Consider the following 17,916-nt stretch of genomic DNA (forward strand, 5'->3'; position numbering starts at 1 on the left):
TTGATTTCCTATTTCCATAATCTAAGCAAATATATGCCATGTTCAGTCTCATTAAATGAGATTTGTTCTCATAGTCCTAAAGTAAATTAATCTACGTTTGTTTTAAACAAATTTTCCTTCAAACAAAAAATATGTTAAGCCAATATGAATTACTATACATCACTGGTTTTACTCAGCAAACACTGATCACTTGCTATGTGCTATGAAGAATTAGACTGTCTTCAAAAAGGTTAAAATTTATAGTAAAAACCAAAAACTTTGTCAACAGATCATTAACAGAATGATGTGTGAGCACAGAAAAGGGAATGACCAACTGTTTAAGGGAACAAAGAAAAGCTTCACAAAGGAAGTGACATCCAAGTTGAGTTTTGAAAATTCATTAAGAGTATATCAGGTAGATAGAAAGGAAGATGATGAAGCGATGCTACTCCAAGTAAAAAGAGCAGGGCAAAAGCACACAGATGTGAAAGACCATGGTTTAGAAACTGCATTCAGTGTGACCGGACCAGACTAAAAGCAGACACACCTAGAAGAGATACTGTCAGGGGCAGATGATGACAGAACCTCATCAACCACACAGAGGAGTTTGGACATTTACTTCACAGGCAATCAGGACCCAGGTTTTAAGAATAGAAAGATTTTTTTTTTTAAAGGATGCCTCACTCTGGTATCTGTGTAATGAGTGAACTGGACTGAGGAACTGACAACTTAAGAGATTTACTTCAGACAGCTCTTTAAATAAATCAGAAAAAATGGTTTTCAAGCTGCTCAACTCTCAATCATTTCTATAAGCAACCAACTAAAAATGGGCTTTTGCTTATCTGAGAAAAACCAGTGTTTACCGTCGTCTTTTGAAGGGTGACTTTGGCATGTCTGCTGTAGGGATCATCTGCTCTCCTGGCCTGACCCACATGATGGGCCCATCATCACTCTGGGACCTACACTGGAGTCGGAGGCTGGAAAGTGTACCCCAGGGCAAAGTCATCTGGAAGTCAGAAGAATAAGTCACGTTAAAGGAAATTTTTTAGACTACTTACAAGTTAACCCCTCACACCCAAAAGAAAGCTTTAGGAAGTTTATTGTGTGTGTGTATAAGAAGAAAAAAAAATGTTGTATTAGATAGTAATTTATATGTAAAAAAGAATAGGTGAAGTTAAATATTTTACTTAATTTTCTGAACATTTCTCTTCAAAATATGGGATAAAACTGAATTTTAATAGATAAGATTAGCTTGTGAATGCATGTGCTCAGTCACTGTCCTGTCTGACTCTTTGTGGCCCCAGTGACTGTAGCCTGCCAGTCTGTCCTGTGTTAACAGAATTTTTCCTGGCAAAAATACTGAAGCAGGTTGCCGTTTCCTCCTCCAAGGGATCTTCCTGACCCAGGGATTAAACCTGCGTTTCTTGTGCCTCCTGCATTGTAGGCAGATTCTTTACCACTGTGCCACCTGGGAAGCCCCTATGATTAGCTTAAGATTTTTTAATGCAAAGTATCCATTTAAATAGTGATCAGAACTTTAATAATCTGAAAAACACTCACTTTCAGAAATGGTGATTCTTCTAACATATCAAGGAACTCTGGGAAATAATCACCAACTTCTTCATCTACTGCTCCAACGAGACTTATCTGCCGCATAGGACCTGCTCGGTAGGTGCCACAGCAGTATGTCCTGTTGACCTGAGATGAAACGAAAAGGGGGGCGGAAAGGAGTGAAGTATACGATAAGAATCAGGATAGCGTATTGTTTCCAATGTTCCTATTTCTTTTACATACTAAGAATTCAATGGTCAGTACCTTGGATAAAATCAACAGTTACAGAAAGGCACCCCAGCACACTGACAAATATATTGACATATGAAGCAAAAACAAAAATTCCAAAATGCAAGTCAGTCCATGGTCCCAAGGAAGTCCCAAGGAAATACTGAAAACATAAAAGATATACTTAAATTTCTCTGGGAATGATGATTTTTAACTCTTTAAACATTTGTGATCATTATTAGGGAAAAAAAATCAGTAAATAGTTAAATTGACAGGACAGGGAAAAAAACAAAAAAGACTATTAATTTGACAAAAAAGTCAAATTAATCTTCCATATTCATTTTATAGTCCCTAGGCTGAAAGCTTTCATATCAAGCCAGATACAAGGATGGCTATTATCAAAACCAATCTCCTATCACTTCCATATAAGATTCTCCACCCAGGTAGGCTGATCATTTTTTCTAACCAATTTAGCCAAACTTGTATCTACCTGCAGTGATTTTTCTCTTGAGTCTGCCTTCTTGGAATGTCTTCTTTTCTGTCAACCTAAATCTTAACTTTCAGAGATCAGTTCTAGACTTTTCCTCTGAAAGCCTTCCTGATTACTCTTATAATAATCTAATGTTACCTGCAAGCACATGGACATTTTGCATCAACTCTCTAGTAAGCTTACAGCATGTTCTAAGCAGCCCTAAGAAATAGGAAGCCCAAAGAATCCTAATCTTCACACAGAATCTACCAACAATACAATACAAGCTGATATTAATTCTAGTCATATCATGTACGTTCTTAATACTCCAACCTCCAATTCAGAATGAATTGTTTCTCAAATGGAGAGACAGATCCTGTACATACAGATGACTTAAACACTAGATTCTAACCAGCATTCCACCTTGGTTCAGTAACCTAGCATTTTCTACCTTATGCAAGATACAGATTAAGTTGAGAAGCCTAACATATAATCATACTTTTAAAAGGTAGGTCTCTATTGAACAGTCAAAAATTTTTTTAAAAACAATTGTTACTGTTTCAAAAACCGCCTATTTTGCTTAACAGAAAGAATAAAGGAACTTCCAGTATTTCTTACAGTTCTTTACTGATAGCTTTTTAGCAGTGTTTTCAGAATCATCCCACTGCTTTTTTTTTCTATAGACAATTTAATGTCATCCTACACATACACACACACACCAAAGGTCTGAGATCTTGTTATCAAATAGCAGTCATTTCTTAATTCCTTATGAATCTTTCCCCCCAGATCTCCTCAGGTGATCCCAGACCAGAATTACCTTGCATAATTACATTCCATTTGTTTGTATGATCATCATGCTACTAAAAGTCAGGGGAGGCAGTCTGGGAAAAAGGAGGATATATTATGTGATATAGAGGTAAGAATGTTTTTCTAAGCAAGCATTATTCTAACCTTTCTCAGCCAAGCACCCTAAACAACTAAGGCAGATTTAACTGTGGTATTGATACCAGCTCTAGGAACCATATGCTTTCAGGGTTAATAAAAGAATTATCAGTCTCCTCCAAATACCTCCTCCAATTATTCCTAATTATCAGAAATTCCTTCCAGCAAAGGCTTTCAAACTACATGGTAAGTCTCAAAGATGAGTCACTATTTAAATTTCACACAACTTAATCTTGAAGAAGTACCCAGCCATGTGGTAGTTTCATCAACTTACATGGCCTGCTGGCTTTGAGATTATACAACTCTTAATGCATTAAAAATTTGAAATCACATTTCTTTAAATTTTACACACAAAGTGAAACTGAATTAATATTTTTATATAGTACTCCATGATTGCCTAATTTAAGTACCACTAACACTGGAAGAATTGATGCTTTTGAACTGTGGTGCTGGAGAAGACTCTTGAGAGTCCCTTGGACTGTGAGGAGATCCAACCAGTCCATTCTAAAGGAGATCAATCCTGGGTGTTCATTGGAAGGACTGATGCTAAAGCTGAAACTCCAATACTTTGGCCACCTCATGCGAAGAGTTGACTCACTGGAAAAGACTCTGATGCTGGGAAGGATTGGGGGCAGGAGGAGAAGGGGACGACAGAGAATGAGATGGCTGGATGGCATTACCGACTTGATGGACATGAGTTTGAGTGAACTCCAGGAGTTGGTGATGGACAGGGAGGCCTGGGCATGCTGTGATTCATGGGGTCACAAAGAGTCGGAAACGACTGAGCGACTGAACTGAACTGAACACTGGAAACGGAGAAGGCAATGGCACCCCACTCCAGTACTCTTGCCTGGAAAATCCCATGGACAGAGGAGCCTGGTGGGCCGCAGTCCATGGGGTCATGAAAAGTCAGACACGACTGAGCGCCTTCACTTTCACTTTTCACTTTCATGCATTGGAGAAGGAAATGGCAACCCACTCCAGTGTTCTTGCCTGGAGAATCCCAGGGACGGGGGAGCGTGGTGGGTCGCCGTCTATGGGGTCGCACAGAGTCAGACACGACTGAAGCAATTTGGCAGCAGCAGCAGCAGCAACACTGGAAAAGACTCTGATGTTGGGAGGGACTGGGAGTGGGAGAAGGGGACAACAGAGAATGAGATGGCTGGATGGCATCACCGACTCGATGGACATGAGTTTGAGTGAACTCCGGGAAATGGTGATGGACAGGGAGGCCTGGCGTGCTGTGATTCATGGGGTCGCAAAGAGTCGGACACGACTGAGTGACTGAACTGAACTGAAATTCAATAGCACTGAACTTGAAGACAACATAAAAAGGCAAATGCCTAGAATAGTTAATATGTGACATGAAGTAATATAAAACATCCTCTATTCTGGAAAGAGAAGAAAGTAAACCTGAAGAGGAGAAATTGTTGAATTTATGCTTACTGAGTCTAGAAATAATCAGCCATTAAACTCTGGCCCCCAAAAAAGATGGTGGTAGTAGAGCTGTTTAACAGTATCTACTGTTTATATAAAATAATTTAACAAATGCTAATGTTTATAATGTATTTTAAAAATTAACAGCACAAGTTGGAAGACTGACAACATTTATGGCCAGAAATTCAACATGTACTCAGTACTCAGTTCAGTTCAGTCATGTACTAACTGTGACGTAATGCCAAACAAGCAAATCACTAATTATCGCCTAGTAACTATTCTATCCTTTTTTTTACTTACAAAACTTCTTGGGCATAGAGCTGCTTGGCAGCCAAATGTGACTAAGTTCTGGCCAAAATGTTAGCATAAGTTACATATACAATTTCTAGAGCATATATAAGCTGCCTGCTCTCCACTTCCTCTTTTTTTCTCTTGAGGGCCAAGTTCAACCATGCACATGACAAAGTCAAAGGAAATGGAAAAACCAAAGATAGAACGAAAGTGGAATCCAAGATGACATCAGATGTGACAGAGCTGCTTACCTCTGGACTTGTTATTTAAGAGAGAAACTTATTTTGTTCTAGCTACTATATGTGCGACCTCTTTGTTACGGTGGTTCAGCCTACATCATATGTACATTTTGTACTAAAGGAGGTAATACTTCATATTGCACGGATGACATCTGGAGTATTACCTCCTGCTCTGGGCTTAAAAAAAAAAAAAAGAAGTCTATTACAAAAGCACACTCAAAAGAGAACTAAGATGATTAGTGACTTGGAAATCAAAAAACTGGAAGAAGAATGATGAAATTAAAAATATTTCAGAAGTATATGACTTGAAATTATTAAAGTGGGGACACAATCATCTTCAAATACTTGGAATCTTCTCACAAGTAGCCTTACATATCCTTAAATAAAGCACAAGGATTACAGGAAGGCCAGTATCATTCATTTAATCAAAGTTTACCATGTATTATACACAGAAACTGTCCTAAACACAGATACAGCAAACTAGATCTTTAACTAGTCCCTGTAAACTTACAAGTCTAGTAGAAAGAGGCAGACACTAAACAAATATTTAACTATAAAGTGTGACAAGTCTTCAGGCACTTACAGGACACTATGAAGGAGAACATGGGATCCTGATCTAGGGAATAAACTGTTCCTCAAAAGTAACAATGAATTAAACTCTATAGAACAAGTTTAAGAGCTTCCCCGGTAGCTCAGCTGGTAAAGATCTTCCTGCAATGTATAAAGATTAAAGCTGTAAATATCTGCAGGAGACCCTGGTTCAATTCCTGGGTTGGGAAGTTCCCCTGGAGAAGGGACAGCCTACCCACTCTAGTATTCTTGGGCTTCCCTGGTGGCTCAGAGGGTAAAGACCTGCCTGCAATGTGGGAGAGCTGGGTTTGATCCCTGGGTTGGGAAGATCCCCTGGAAGAGGGCATGGCAACCCACTCCAGTATTCTTGCCTGGAGAATCCCCATGAACAGAGGAGCCTGGCGGGCTACAGTCCATAGGGTCTCAAAGAGTCGGACACAGATGAGTGACTAAGCAAACATAACAAGTTTAAAGGAAACAAAATCCTTAAGCGTCACTCTTTCCAGGGTCTAAAAGAAAGCTAATGGTGCTAAATAGAAAACAAAAGAGAAAAATAAAGATGAGACTAGAGAAACGAACTGTAGCTGGATTACAGAAATCCTTGAAGATCACATTAAGAATTTGGGAAGTCACTAAAGGAACTAAAGTAGTAAAAGGAAAAGAAAGTTATCAGGTTTGCCTTTTTTTAGGGGTTCAGTTTGGTTTTGTCAAAGGGACAGTGAAAGAGAAGAGACTAATTAGGAGGTTTCTGGTATATTCCAAACAAGAAACAACAGACTAAGCTTTCAGCAGTGGAGTTGATGTTTTAAAAACTTGAAAAATAACCATAAAACTGTGAGGTCTTGGGGAAAGATCAGATATGACAGAGAAGAGAAAGGATTGTCAAGAATGTCTTACAGGTTCTGCCCCTGGCAACCAAACAGAGAAACCACTCTTTCTACCAGAGGAGAGGACCAGGTTTGGGTGGGGAGGTGATACCTTCAGTTGGGGACAAGGTGAGCTAAAGAACAACTCTTCTACAGACTCTCAAGACTTAATCCCTAGAACCTGTGACTGTTACCTTACATGACAAAAGGACTTGGCAGCTGTGAATGAATTAAGACTTTGGAGATGGGGAGATAGTCTGGGTTATCCAGGTGAACCCTAAATATAATCACAGGTGTCAAAAGAAGGAAGCAGAGGGGATCTGACAAAGACAAGGTGATGTGATGATAGATGCTGAGACTGGACTGATGCACTCTGAAGATGGAGGAAGGAACTCACAAGCCAGGAAATACACATGGCCACTAAGCAAAAAAAGAAAAAAAAGGCAAACAAAAAAAAAGCAAATTTTAAGAAAAAGATTCTTCAGAGCCTTCAGATCTGTAAGAGACTAAATTTATACTGTCTTAATGAAATGGAGCAGGACCATATGGTCCTTGCCGCCCCCCACCGTGTCCTCTGCCTGCCTGTTGCCTGTGGAAAACTTTAATCAAGAATAAGTTTAATCAGAGAAGTGAGAAATGTGGAAACAAAGGAAAACAGTCAAAGAAGACTAAATAATAATATAGTCATTAAGCACAGTCAAGGGCTTTTAGCTCTTTCTCAAGGGCTATAGATAATATTCTGAGCTATATCCCATGAGCTGTCTTGTAGATACTAAAACCTCAGATGGAAAAGTTAACTACATGATAACCAGACTGAAACAAGAACCTGAGATGCCACAATTCCAAGAATTGACCGCAAAGAAATGAGAATAAGTCCACCCTGAACTGAAGATTAACTGTATTTAAAACCATGATGATGCTAGTCAGACCACTGATGACCAATTTGAAGATGACTCTCAGAGATGACTGTGCTGTTTCTGCATAGAGACCACCCCCCCTCCCCACCACCACTCTTGTCTATAAATGCTCTCAACTCCCTGCTTGTCAGGGCTGGGGAGTCAGCCTTTGGACAGATGTCTGTACTCTTGCCACACACCCCCACAACCCCAGTTGCTGGCACCTGAAATAACGGAAACTTTCCTCTCCACCCACCCACAATGCGGGAAAAGCAGGTTCAATCCCTGGATTGTGAAAACCCCTTGGAGAAGGAAATGGCAATCCTCTCCAGCATTCTTGCCTAGAGAATTCCACGGACAGAGGAGCCTGCGGGCCACAGTCCATGGGATTTGCAAAGAGTCGGACATGACTAAGCAACTACACTTTCACTTTTCCTTTCCAGCAACCTGGCCTGCTTATTGGCTTTTGAGCAGTGAGTAGCAAGACACTGCCCACCCCCAGCCCCCGCTACACACTCCTTTCAGTAACACTTAGGCACTGTGTTTTGTGGTAATTTGTTAACTTAGTTTTAAAAGAGACCTGACTAGAGAAAATAAGAGTTCAAAGAGCAAGCATCTTAGAAAGCTCCAAATAAAAAAAAACACAAAGGGGAAAGAAAAGTCGACAAAAAAACAATATAAAGGAGTTGTCAAGTGGTCAGAGAGGTTTGGAAAAAACCAACAGAGCACAGTATTACGAAAATCAAAGTAAGAAAATATCTCAAGGAATTTGATCAAATGCTGCTGAGACTTCTAGGAAGATGAAGATGAAAAATGCTCACTGGTGACCTTAGCAAGAGACGTTTCAGGGAAATTAATTATGAGGCCAGAAACCAAATTGATGTGGAGATATAAGGAAATGGAGACAGCAAATGCAGACAATTCTTTCAAGAAGTTTGACTGTGAAAATAAGAATGGTTTGTGGTTAGAGAAGGACACAGGATCAGGAAGAATTAGAATGGAAAGACTAAGCAACCCTCAATAGGGTGTGTAAGCTTTCATCAGCAATAACAAAGTACGAGTTGCCCCACCACCCCATTAAGAGGGTATTAAAAAACTTCTGGATTTTCACTAAGTTAAAACTGGCATTTTAGTAGTTTTAATTTCATTTTTTTAGGAATGAAGTTGCATACCTCTTCAGATAAGAGGATTAAAGGGCCATTTGTATTTCTTTTCCTGTGAAGTATCCATTTGTAATGCTTAATTTTATACTGTGTTGCTAGTATTGCTCTTATCTGTATTTCTAGAGCTCTTTATAGTTTAGAAAGGTTAATCTTCTGTCAGTGATACAAATTTGTCTTTTTACCTTGTTTATGTGATTTTTGGTTTTGTTTTGGTCATAGATAAAAAGACCTTTGCCACTCCAAAGTTATGAAAGAATTCTTCCTTGTTTTCTTATATTTCTCTTGATTTTCTACATTTAAATCATTGATCCCATTTGGAATTTATGATGGTATAAAGTGATATGAATACTAATATAAACTCTAGATACCCTGATGTCCCAGCACTACCCTCTCTCTGTCACCAATGACTTCAGATGATATCATTTTTATATATCACATGTGTATACATATTTGGGTCTATTTCTGGACTTTTTTGTTTCATTGAACAATGTTCACAAACTAGTATATACTCATTTAATAATTAAATCTTTAAAATATATTGGTATCTGATAAGGCATTCCTCCATCACTGCTTTTCTTTTTCAAAGTTCTAATCTATTTTTTCACATAAATTTCCAAGTCAAGTGACTGTCCCAGAAAAAAACAATTACTGGGGTTCTTATTGGGATTACGTTTGATTTACAGTTTGGGGAATCATCATTTTGATGTTGATTCTTCTCAATCCAAGAATGTGGTATATCTTTCCATTTATCTCTTCTTTTGTGTGATGCTTTAATACTAATGCAGAGAGTAGTGAAAAGGTAAAGAAGGCTGCTAGTTAAGGTAGACTGAACATGATTTATTTTTATTCCTTATCAAAACCCCATTCAACTGAGAGTAAAACAGAAAGGCTATAAATTCCAGAAGCTCAAACAGAAGTAAAGATGATAGATACAAGCTATCAAAATATTCTGAAGGTAAAAAATGTATAGGAGAATCAGCAAACCGAGAACTTTGAACACTGAGTATAGAAGATACCTCAAAAGCAAGTTTGTGCTACAAACTCATGGAAAGGCTAAATATCACAGAAGATGGGAAACAAAGCACAGAACTAAAACAATGAAGATTGGTTTAAAATCTGTTTACAGTCAGTCAGACCCCTCCACTTACTAACCTTCCATCTCCCACATCCAATGCTTTTTCTTATCCTATCTATATTTGTGGAGAAAGTGGACAAGAGGCTACAGAAACAAAACTACAGGTACAACTGTGAAGTGTGAAAGAAACCCTTTATACTGAAAAGATAGAATTAAAATTCCGTATAGTTTAACAATGAAATCATCTACCTATTTCCATAGTTCAGTTCCAAGAATTCAAGGAGACAGGGGTACAAGCTACTCTACTCCCCTTCTAGCAAAAATGTGGTAGATTCTTAGCTGTAAAAATTAAAAGTCCCAAAGAAAAGATCTCGAAATGCTAATATCTGGAGTATTCTGATAATGACATGGCCAGATTCCTTACCCAGTCATCATCAAATGGTAAGTCCCACCTACGAGTTCACAAGTTTCTAATCAGTTTTGTACTGACTCTTATTTAAATATAAACAGATCACCAGACGTTTGAAGAAAATATCTAACATAAACAGAAGATTAAGACAAAAAAAAAAAGAAACTTGATGAAACAGAGACAACTTAGAGATAAAAGAAAATTTCAAAACAAGTATAATTAATACCATCAGAGAGATGAAAGATGATACTGCATTCATGAAATAAAAACAGGAAAGTTATTTTTTTAAAAGAAGAAAAAAAGCAAAAAACAAGAACAAGCTCTTAAATACAAAGTAATACAGCTGAAATAAACCAACAGGAGAAAAAAAAGATAGTTAAATCTCCCCAAAAAGTAGAATAAAAAGACAAAGAAAAATAAAAGGATCGATAAGAAAATTGGAGGTTCAATCCAACTTGTAAAAGTTTCAGAAAGACAGGAAAATTGAGGTAAGGAAATTAACAAAGAAGTAACAGAAGAAAATTTACCCAAACAGAAGGATATGCATTCCCACACTGAAAAAATCTAAATGTTCATCGGAGTGAACAACAAAAAGACTCATACCAATGAGACCTGAGAAAAACCATAGGGGTTGGAGGTGGCCTTCAACCACATTAGTGATGTTTCATGCCCTTGGGCCAAGTGGTGAGAATACATGTGCTTACTATTCTTTATACCTGTTTGTATATCATTTATTTCCAAAATTAAAAAAAGCAAAAAGAGACCCATCTCATTATTCTCGATGTTTTGAAATTTTATAGGAAGGAGGTTTTGAAAGCTTCCAGAGAGAAAAAACAGGACACCTTGACATTGGATTTCTCAGTAGCAAAACTCAAAGCTTAAAGATACTGGAGCAACATCTTTATAAATCTGCAGATAAATGATCTCCAACCCAGAATTTCACATCTACCTGAAGTACCAATCAAATGTAATGGTAGAAGAAAAGACTTTTCAGATATGTGAGTCACTGAATTAAGGCAACAAAATAGTCACAGACTCCCAGAAGAGGAGAAAAAGGCAAACAGAAATCCCACTATATACGTGTACAGGATATGTGGGATGTATACAAGATATATACACCGCAGGATAAATCTCCAAACACATTCTTAATCCAACACAATAGGATCACAAAACTGCAAACATGCTAAATGCTCAAAAACGAGAAAATAAATAAAGTGATACAGTCACACACACACACACACACACAGTGGTTAAAATAAATGAACCAGAATTACATGTATCAATGTAATTCTAAAAAGCAATGTTGACATTAAAAAAAAGAGCAATGCTGAACCAAAGCAATGTGTAGAATGATACATACCATTTATGATTTATAGTGTTAAATCACACAAAATTGTTATATAACATTGTTTATATGTGCATACATGCATAGCAAAACACTAGATGATATATACTGAAATAATAAATCTCATAAAGACTGACTTCTTGGGAGAATAAATATTCCTTTAATTAAAATGAAGGCAACATATAAAGCAGGAATACACTTAAAATAGTGTGCAATTTTCTTTATAGGGCAATGGAAGGGGGAAAGATGGGATGGGGGTGAGTGAAGATCCTAGGGAAGTGGGTATAGAGTTTCTGTTTGGAATGATGAAATTGTTTAGTGTTTCTTACACTTGCCTGTTCACAAATCAAATCACTTGAGTATTTATCTCAGGTCTCACTCTAGACAGAATGAATCAGAAATTCCAGGAGTGGAACATGAGATTCTAAATATGTGTCTGGAACTAGCAAGCCCAGATTATTCTAAGGATCTGGCATGTTTGAGAAACTCTGGCCTGGAAATGGCACTTGAAAGCAAAGAACAAATTGAGTTCTACCACTTCCCAAAGTATGTAGTGAGAAGGAAGAAGCAAGTATAACGAGACTGGAGGGAGGTATGTAGAGAACAAAGAACAGGAAAAAATAAGGCTGCTATGGAAGCAAGACATAATGCCAAACAGGGAAAACCCAGCCTCTAGTAAAATCAGAAGGCAAAGCAAGTAGGGGAGGACACTTTGTACATAGGAGGGTAATGCCCATGAGAAAATGGTAGTTAGCTTTGCATGCATTAAATTTTTAAATGTATTTATAGTATCTATAAAAGGTGAAACAATTATATTTGAATATATTTTGCAATATATATTGCTCTATGTCAATACATAAGAAACTTAACTTTGTAAAGTTACCCTGTATCAACTGTTGAGTGTTAAATAAGCTTCAGCTGTGCTCCCCAATAATACACCTTGTAATAAAGATAGCCATAGATCAGTTAAAAAGTAGAAGACAGCAGCTTTACTCATAATAGCCAAAACCTGGAAGCAACCAACAAGTCCTTTAATAAATGAATGGATAAATAAACTGTGGCACATCCAGACAATGAAATATTATTAATATTTAGCTCTAAAAAAAAAGGAGAGTGCATCATGTGAAATGCCAGGCTGGATGAAGCACAAGCTGGAATCAAAATTGCAGGGGGAAATACCAATAACCTCAGATAGCATATGACACCATCCTTATGGCAGAAAGCAAACAGGAACTGAAGAGCCTCTTGAAGAAAGTGAAAGAGGACAGTGAAAAAGCTGGCTTAAAACTCAACATTCAAAAAACTAAAACGGTGGCATCCGGTCCCATCACTTCATGGCAAACAGATGGGGAAGCAACGGAAACAGTGACAGACTTTATTTGGGCTCCAAAATCACTGCAGATAGTGACTGCAGCCATGAAATTAAAAGACGCTTGCTCCTTGGAAGAAAAGCTATGACCAACCTAGACAGCATATTAAAAAGCAGAGACATTACGTTGCCGACAAAGGTCTGTCTAGTCAAAGCTATAGTTTCCAGTAGTAAAGAATGGTTGTAAGAGTTGGACCATACAGAAAGCTGAGCACCAAAGAATTGATGCTTTTGAACTGTGGTGTTGGAGAAGACTCTTGAGAGTCTCTTGGACTACAAGGAGATCAAACCAGTCAATTGTAAAGGAAATCAACCCTGAATATCCACTGGAAGGACTGATGCTGAAGCTGAAGCTCCAATACTTCGTCCACCTGATGAGAAGAACCGACTCATTGGAAAAGACCCTAATGTTGTGAAAGACTGAAAGCAGGAGGAGAAGGGGACGACAGAGGATGAGATGGTTGGATGGCATCACCGACTCGATGGACATGAGTTTGAGCAAGCTCCAGGAGTTGATGATGGACAGGGAAGCCTGGTGAGCTGCAGTCCACGGGGCTGCAGAGTCAGACACGACTAAGCGACTGAACTGATCAAGCCATGATGAGCTATCACACTGGCTATCAATGAGCTATCAAGCAGGCTTCCCTGGTGGCTCAGATGATAAAGAATGTGCCCTCAATGTAGGAGACCTGGGTTCCATCCCTGGGTTGGGAAGATCTCCTGCAGAAGGGCATAGCAACCCACTCCAGTATTCTTGCCTGGAGAATCCCCATGGACAGTCCATGGGGTTGCAAAGAGTCAGACACAACTAAGTGACTAAGCATACACATCGTATTTTACTAAGTGGAAGAAGCCAATCTGAAAAGGTTACATATTATATGATTCCAACTATATGACATTCTTTTAAAGTTGAAACTATGGAAACACTAAAAAGATCAGTGGTTGGCAGGGGTTAAAAGTGGAGAAAGGGAAGAATCAGGCACAGCACAGAGGATTTTTCGGGCAGTTTGAACATACTCTCTCTGTCACCCTAATGATGAACATATATCATTATACACTAGTCCAAACCCAGAGATTGTACAATACCAGGAGTGAAGTGTAATGTAAACTATGAATCTTGGGTGATTATGATGTTATCAGTGTAGATTCAGCGATTAAATTTATCACTCTGGCGTGGAGAGCAGGGGGGTGGGGTGAGGGGTTGGGGAGGCAGGATATGCTGATAATGGGAGGAACTAACGCATATGTGGGGGCTGGGAGTATATAGGATATTTCTGCACCTTCCTCTCAATTTTGCTGTGAACCAAAACTGCTCTATAAGAATAAAACAAAACAACCAGTTTTTTAAAAAAGAAAAACCTAGTAGAACACCAAGCTAGAAATACACAATATGGAAAAACCTCGAGGGGAGGAGAGGTGGGAGGGGAGGTTGTGGGGGGTGGTAGGGTAGTAATTACTGCATAGAACTCATCTTTCAGGAAGAAGCCTTTTCGAGCTGATTGTTTAAAAAAAACAGAAAGGAAAAAGCTAGCCAGCAATCTTCCTAACCTTGTGACCTGTGACTAGAAAGGCATTCCCACTTTAAAACATACAGTAAAAAAGCAGCGTCAGTCAAAACGAGTCTATTGTAAGCTGCACTTAGAATGAGAGAAAAAAAAACAAACCTACCATTTTTATGCTGTTTTATAAAGTCAGTTAACTAAACTCTTTATTTCTTTTTTTATTTAACACACTGATGTGTAGTTCCTTAAGAGTGTCTCAGTTATTTACCAAGCTACAAAGCACTCTTCTAGTTCTACACTTTCTCTTTGAAAAAAATATTTATTTATTTATGTGGCTGCACTGGGTCTTAGTTGTGGCATGCAGGCTCTTTGTTGCTGCTCACAGTCTTCTCTAGTTGCAGCTCTTAGATTCAGTTGCCCAGTGGCAAGCGGGATCCTGGTTCCCAAACCAAGGAGTGCATACTTATTGCAGAACTATCACACTTCAAAGTTGAAAACTATTTAAAAAAAGTTTCCAAGTAGCTAAAAATTATCAGAAATAACATCCAAGCAAAAAAAAAAAAATCATAAATTATATATATTCCATAGTTTTTTAGGAAGGAAATACATTTCTAAGTGAACACTAATTTTTCTCCGTTAACTGACCAAAAGATTCCACAAACACAAACTTTTGGTCAAAACTGTTAGCCAGCCAATGATTATTTAAAACTTAATTTGACCTGAATAATCCTACAGAATTATAAAAATACCACATTATCAATATATGTCTAGTACTTTAGGTTGGAAACTCAACTTTACAAAATTATCCTGTTATCGACTTCTAAGAGATAAGTAATCAAATTTGAGAATCAGCTTCAACTGATATTTATCATGAACTTACCTCCTTCGGTGTTAAAACATTTGACTTTTTTTGAACAGTAAAGGAAAACAAGCACTTCCATGTGCATCCTAGCTTGCCTACTACAATAATTTAACTACATAAAAGTAACAGAAGCTATAATTTTTCTTGCACATAATAAAACCTACATTTGAATTTTACTTTCTCCGGCCAGAGCCAGTAAGTTCTAAAGTAGTACTTATCAAACCTTAATATGTATATGAATAACCTGAGGATCTTGTTAAAATGCAGATTCTGACTCAGAAGATCTGGGTAGGGATCTCAGAGTCTGCATTTCTAGCAAGCTCCCTGGTGGTGCCAAATTTATTCACAGAGCAAGTAGCAAGCTTCTTAAAAAAAGCACAACTTACAATATTTAAATGGCCACTGTTTGCAAAGCACTCGTCTAAATAATATTTCCAATTAAATTCCTAATTAAGCGACCTAACACTTTTCTGTCCTTATCTTGCTTGACTCCTAATATGGATGTGATATTTAAGCACTTCATCAATGCTTAAAACCTAGAAAAGTTGTACTGTAACCTTCCTTCTACCTTTCTTTCTTTTTGTATTCTTCCCATGTTCCTCACACATGTGGGTGCATCAAAGAATTCCATTCACAGTTTCATCTCTTCCATTTCTAATGCTGTCCCTGGATCATCTATATGCTAATAGTCCAACTTCTATATCTTAGGTATAGGTATGTCTCCCAGTCTAAGATCCATATATCTAACTATCTAACAGACAGAAATTTCTGTTTGTCTTCACAAGTACAACATAAAACATCTCAAACTAAACTCAATACCTAGAAACCAACTTTTTCAGTCCTGTATTGACTTTGTCACCGCAGTCCGCTCATTTGTCTGAACCGCATTTTAATACTCCATTATTTTCCATCACCAAGTGCAATTAATCCCATCTTCTAATTATTTCTCAAATTTCATTCCTTCCTCTCTATTGTCAATATCAGTTTGGACATGGATCATTTTCAATCTAGTTACCATAGTAATCTAACCAGTCTTCTTGCTTTCAATCTCATTTTCCTCAATTTCACCCTTCACACTACTGTGCAATCTTTGCAAACATAACTTGATAGCACTCTGCTATTAAAATTCACCAATGATTCCCCATTTCCTTCGGGAAAAAGTACTTGTTTTAAGCACATCATATGAAGCTCTTCACAACTTTGATTTTTGTCTATCTCTCCAGTGTGAACTGCCCTTAACAATCAGCATGTACTCTTACTATGCATGTCAAGCTACTTGCAGCTTCCTGAAAGTGCCCCATTCTCTAATGCCTCCATATGTTTGCACAGGCTATTATTCATTACTCACTATGTTTAAGATGCGGAGAAGGCAATGGCAAGCCACTCCAGTACTCTTGCCTAGAAAACCCCATGGATGGAGGAGCCTGGTGGACTGCAGTCTGTGGGGTCGCTAAGGGTCGGACACGACTGAGTGACTTCACTTTCACTTTCACACATTGGAGAAGGAAATGGCAACCCACTCCAGTGTTCTTGCCTGGAGAATCCCAGGGATGGGGGAGCCTGGTGGGCTTCCGTCTATGGGGTCACACAGAGTCGGACACGACTGAAGTGACTTAGCAGCAGCATGTTTAAGATGACCTTATTATGCTAAGTAATCTTCTTTCAAGACTCTATTCAATTCAGGGTCGATGCATGTTACAGGATGCTCAGGGCTGGTATGCAGGGATGACCCAGAGGGAGGATAAGGGGAGGAGGGAGGTGGGAGGGGGGTTCGGGAAGGGGAACTCATGTACACCCAGGGCGGATTCATGTCAATGTATGGCAAAACCAACCAATATAATATTGTAAAATAATTAGCCTCCAATAAAAATAATAAAAAAAAAAGACTCTATTCAAGCATCACATGCTTTAAAATGCCTTTCTAATCACTTTAAGTCTGAGTTAGGTAACACAACAAACTGTGCTCCCTCTATTACAGGGTTTTGTCTATGTGTACCTTTATTCTAATACTTAAAACTGTATTATAATTGCTAGTTTATTCATCTCTTCCACTAGGATTGAGCTCATCAATTAGTCCTTTTAAGAACAGACTGTGCAGTACATGATAAGTTCTCAACAAATGTTTGCTGAATAAACTGTCTTGAAATATAGTCATGAATAATTATCATGGCTACATATTTAAACTATAAATAAGTTCCATTAACTGTATCTCTAAGGTAATAAAAAATTTACTTCGTTTTATTTTTAGGTTTAACAGAAATTCATAAGGCTTAACAAAACACAGAATTCATATCACTTAATTTCCAACAATCTAAGAGTATTTTGAAAAACATTAAAATAGCTTTCTGAACACTGTATTAAAGTGAGATATTTTAATTTCACTAACCACGATATCTAGACAAATAAAAGCACTAGTTTCATCAGTGAGGGAAGGAGTATTGGTAAAACAATGCATCTGTCATTCCCATGGCTTAGGTTTGCACACTGTTTCTTTCTGGAGGGGAGAGGGAGGAATGTTGCGTGGCTTATGGGATCTTAGTTCCCTAGCCAGAGATTGAACATGGGCCCTCAGCAGTGAAAGCACCAAGTCCTAACCACTGCCACCAAGGAATCCCCTGACCAGTATTTCTACTTACTAGCTACATGACCTTGTTATAACAATGAATATCTCCAAGCCTCAGTTTCTTCAATGAAAAACAGATAAAACTGCTTACCTCCCCCCG

General features: G+C 38.1%; 1 protein-coding gene across 2 annotated transcripts in view; it reads right to left on the reverse strand.

Moving 5' to 3' along the window:
* Positions 1–17,916, reverse strand: part of RSBN1 (round spermatid basic protein 1) — a 42,836-nt gene that overhangs the window by 11,645 nt on the left and 13,275 nt on the right. For both annotated transcript variants that reach the window (XM_055402967.2, XM_055402966.2), the window contains 2 exons: positions 1,540–1,677; positions 843–985 (listed from right to left, as the gene is read on the reverse strand). In XM_055402967.2, coding sequence (XP_055258942.1) covers positions 843–985; positions 1,540–1,677 — 281 coding nt within the window. The remainder of the gene's footprint in view (positions 1–842; positions 986–1,539; positions 1,678–17,916) is intronic.

The sequence above is a fragment of the Moschus berezovskii genome, chromosome 4, assembly GCF_049115385.1.
Source record: "Moschus berezovskii isolate FMDL1 chromosome 4, NW_MosBer_1.0, whole genome shotgun sequence".
Classification (NCBI taxonomy): domain Eukaryota; kingdom Metazoa; phylum Chordata; class Mammalia; order Artiodactyla; family Moschidae; genus Moschus; species Moschus berezovskii.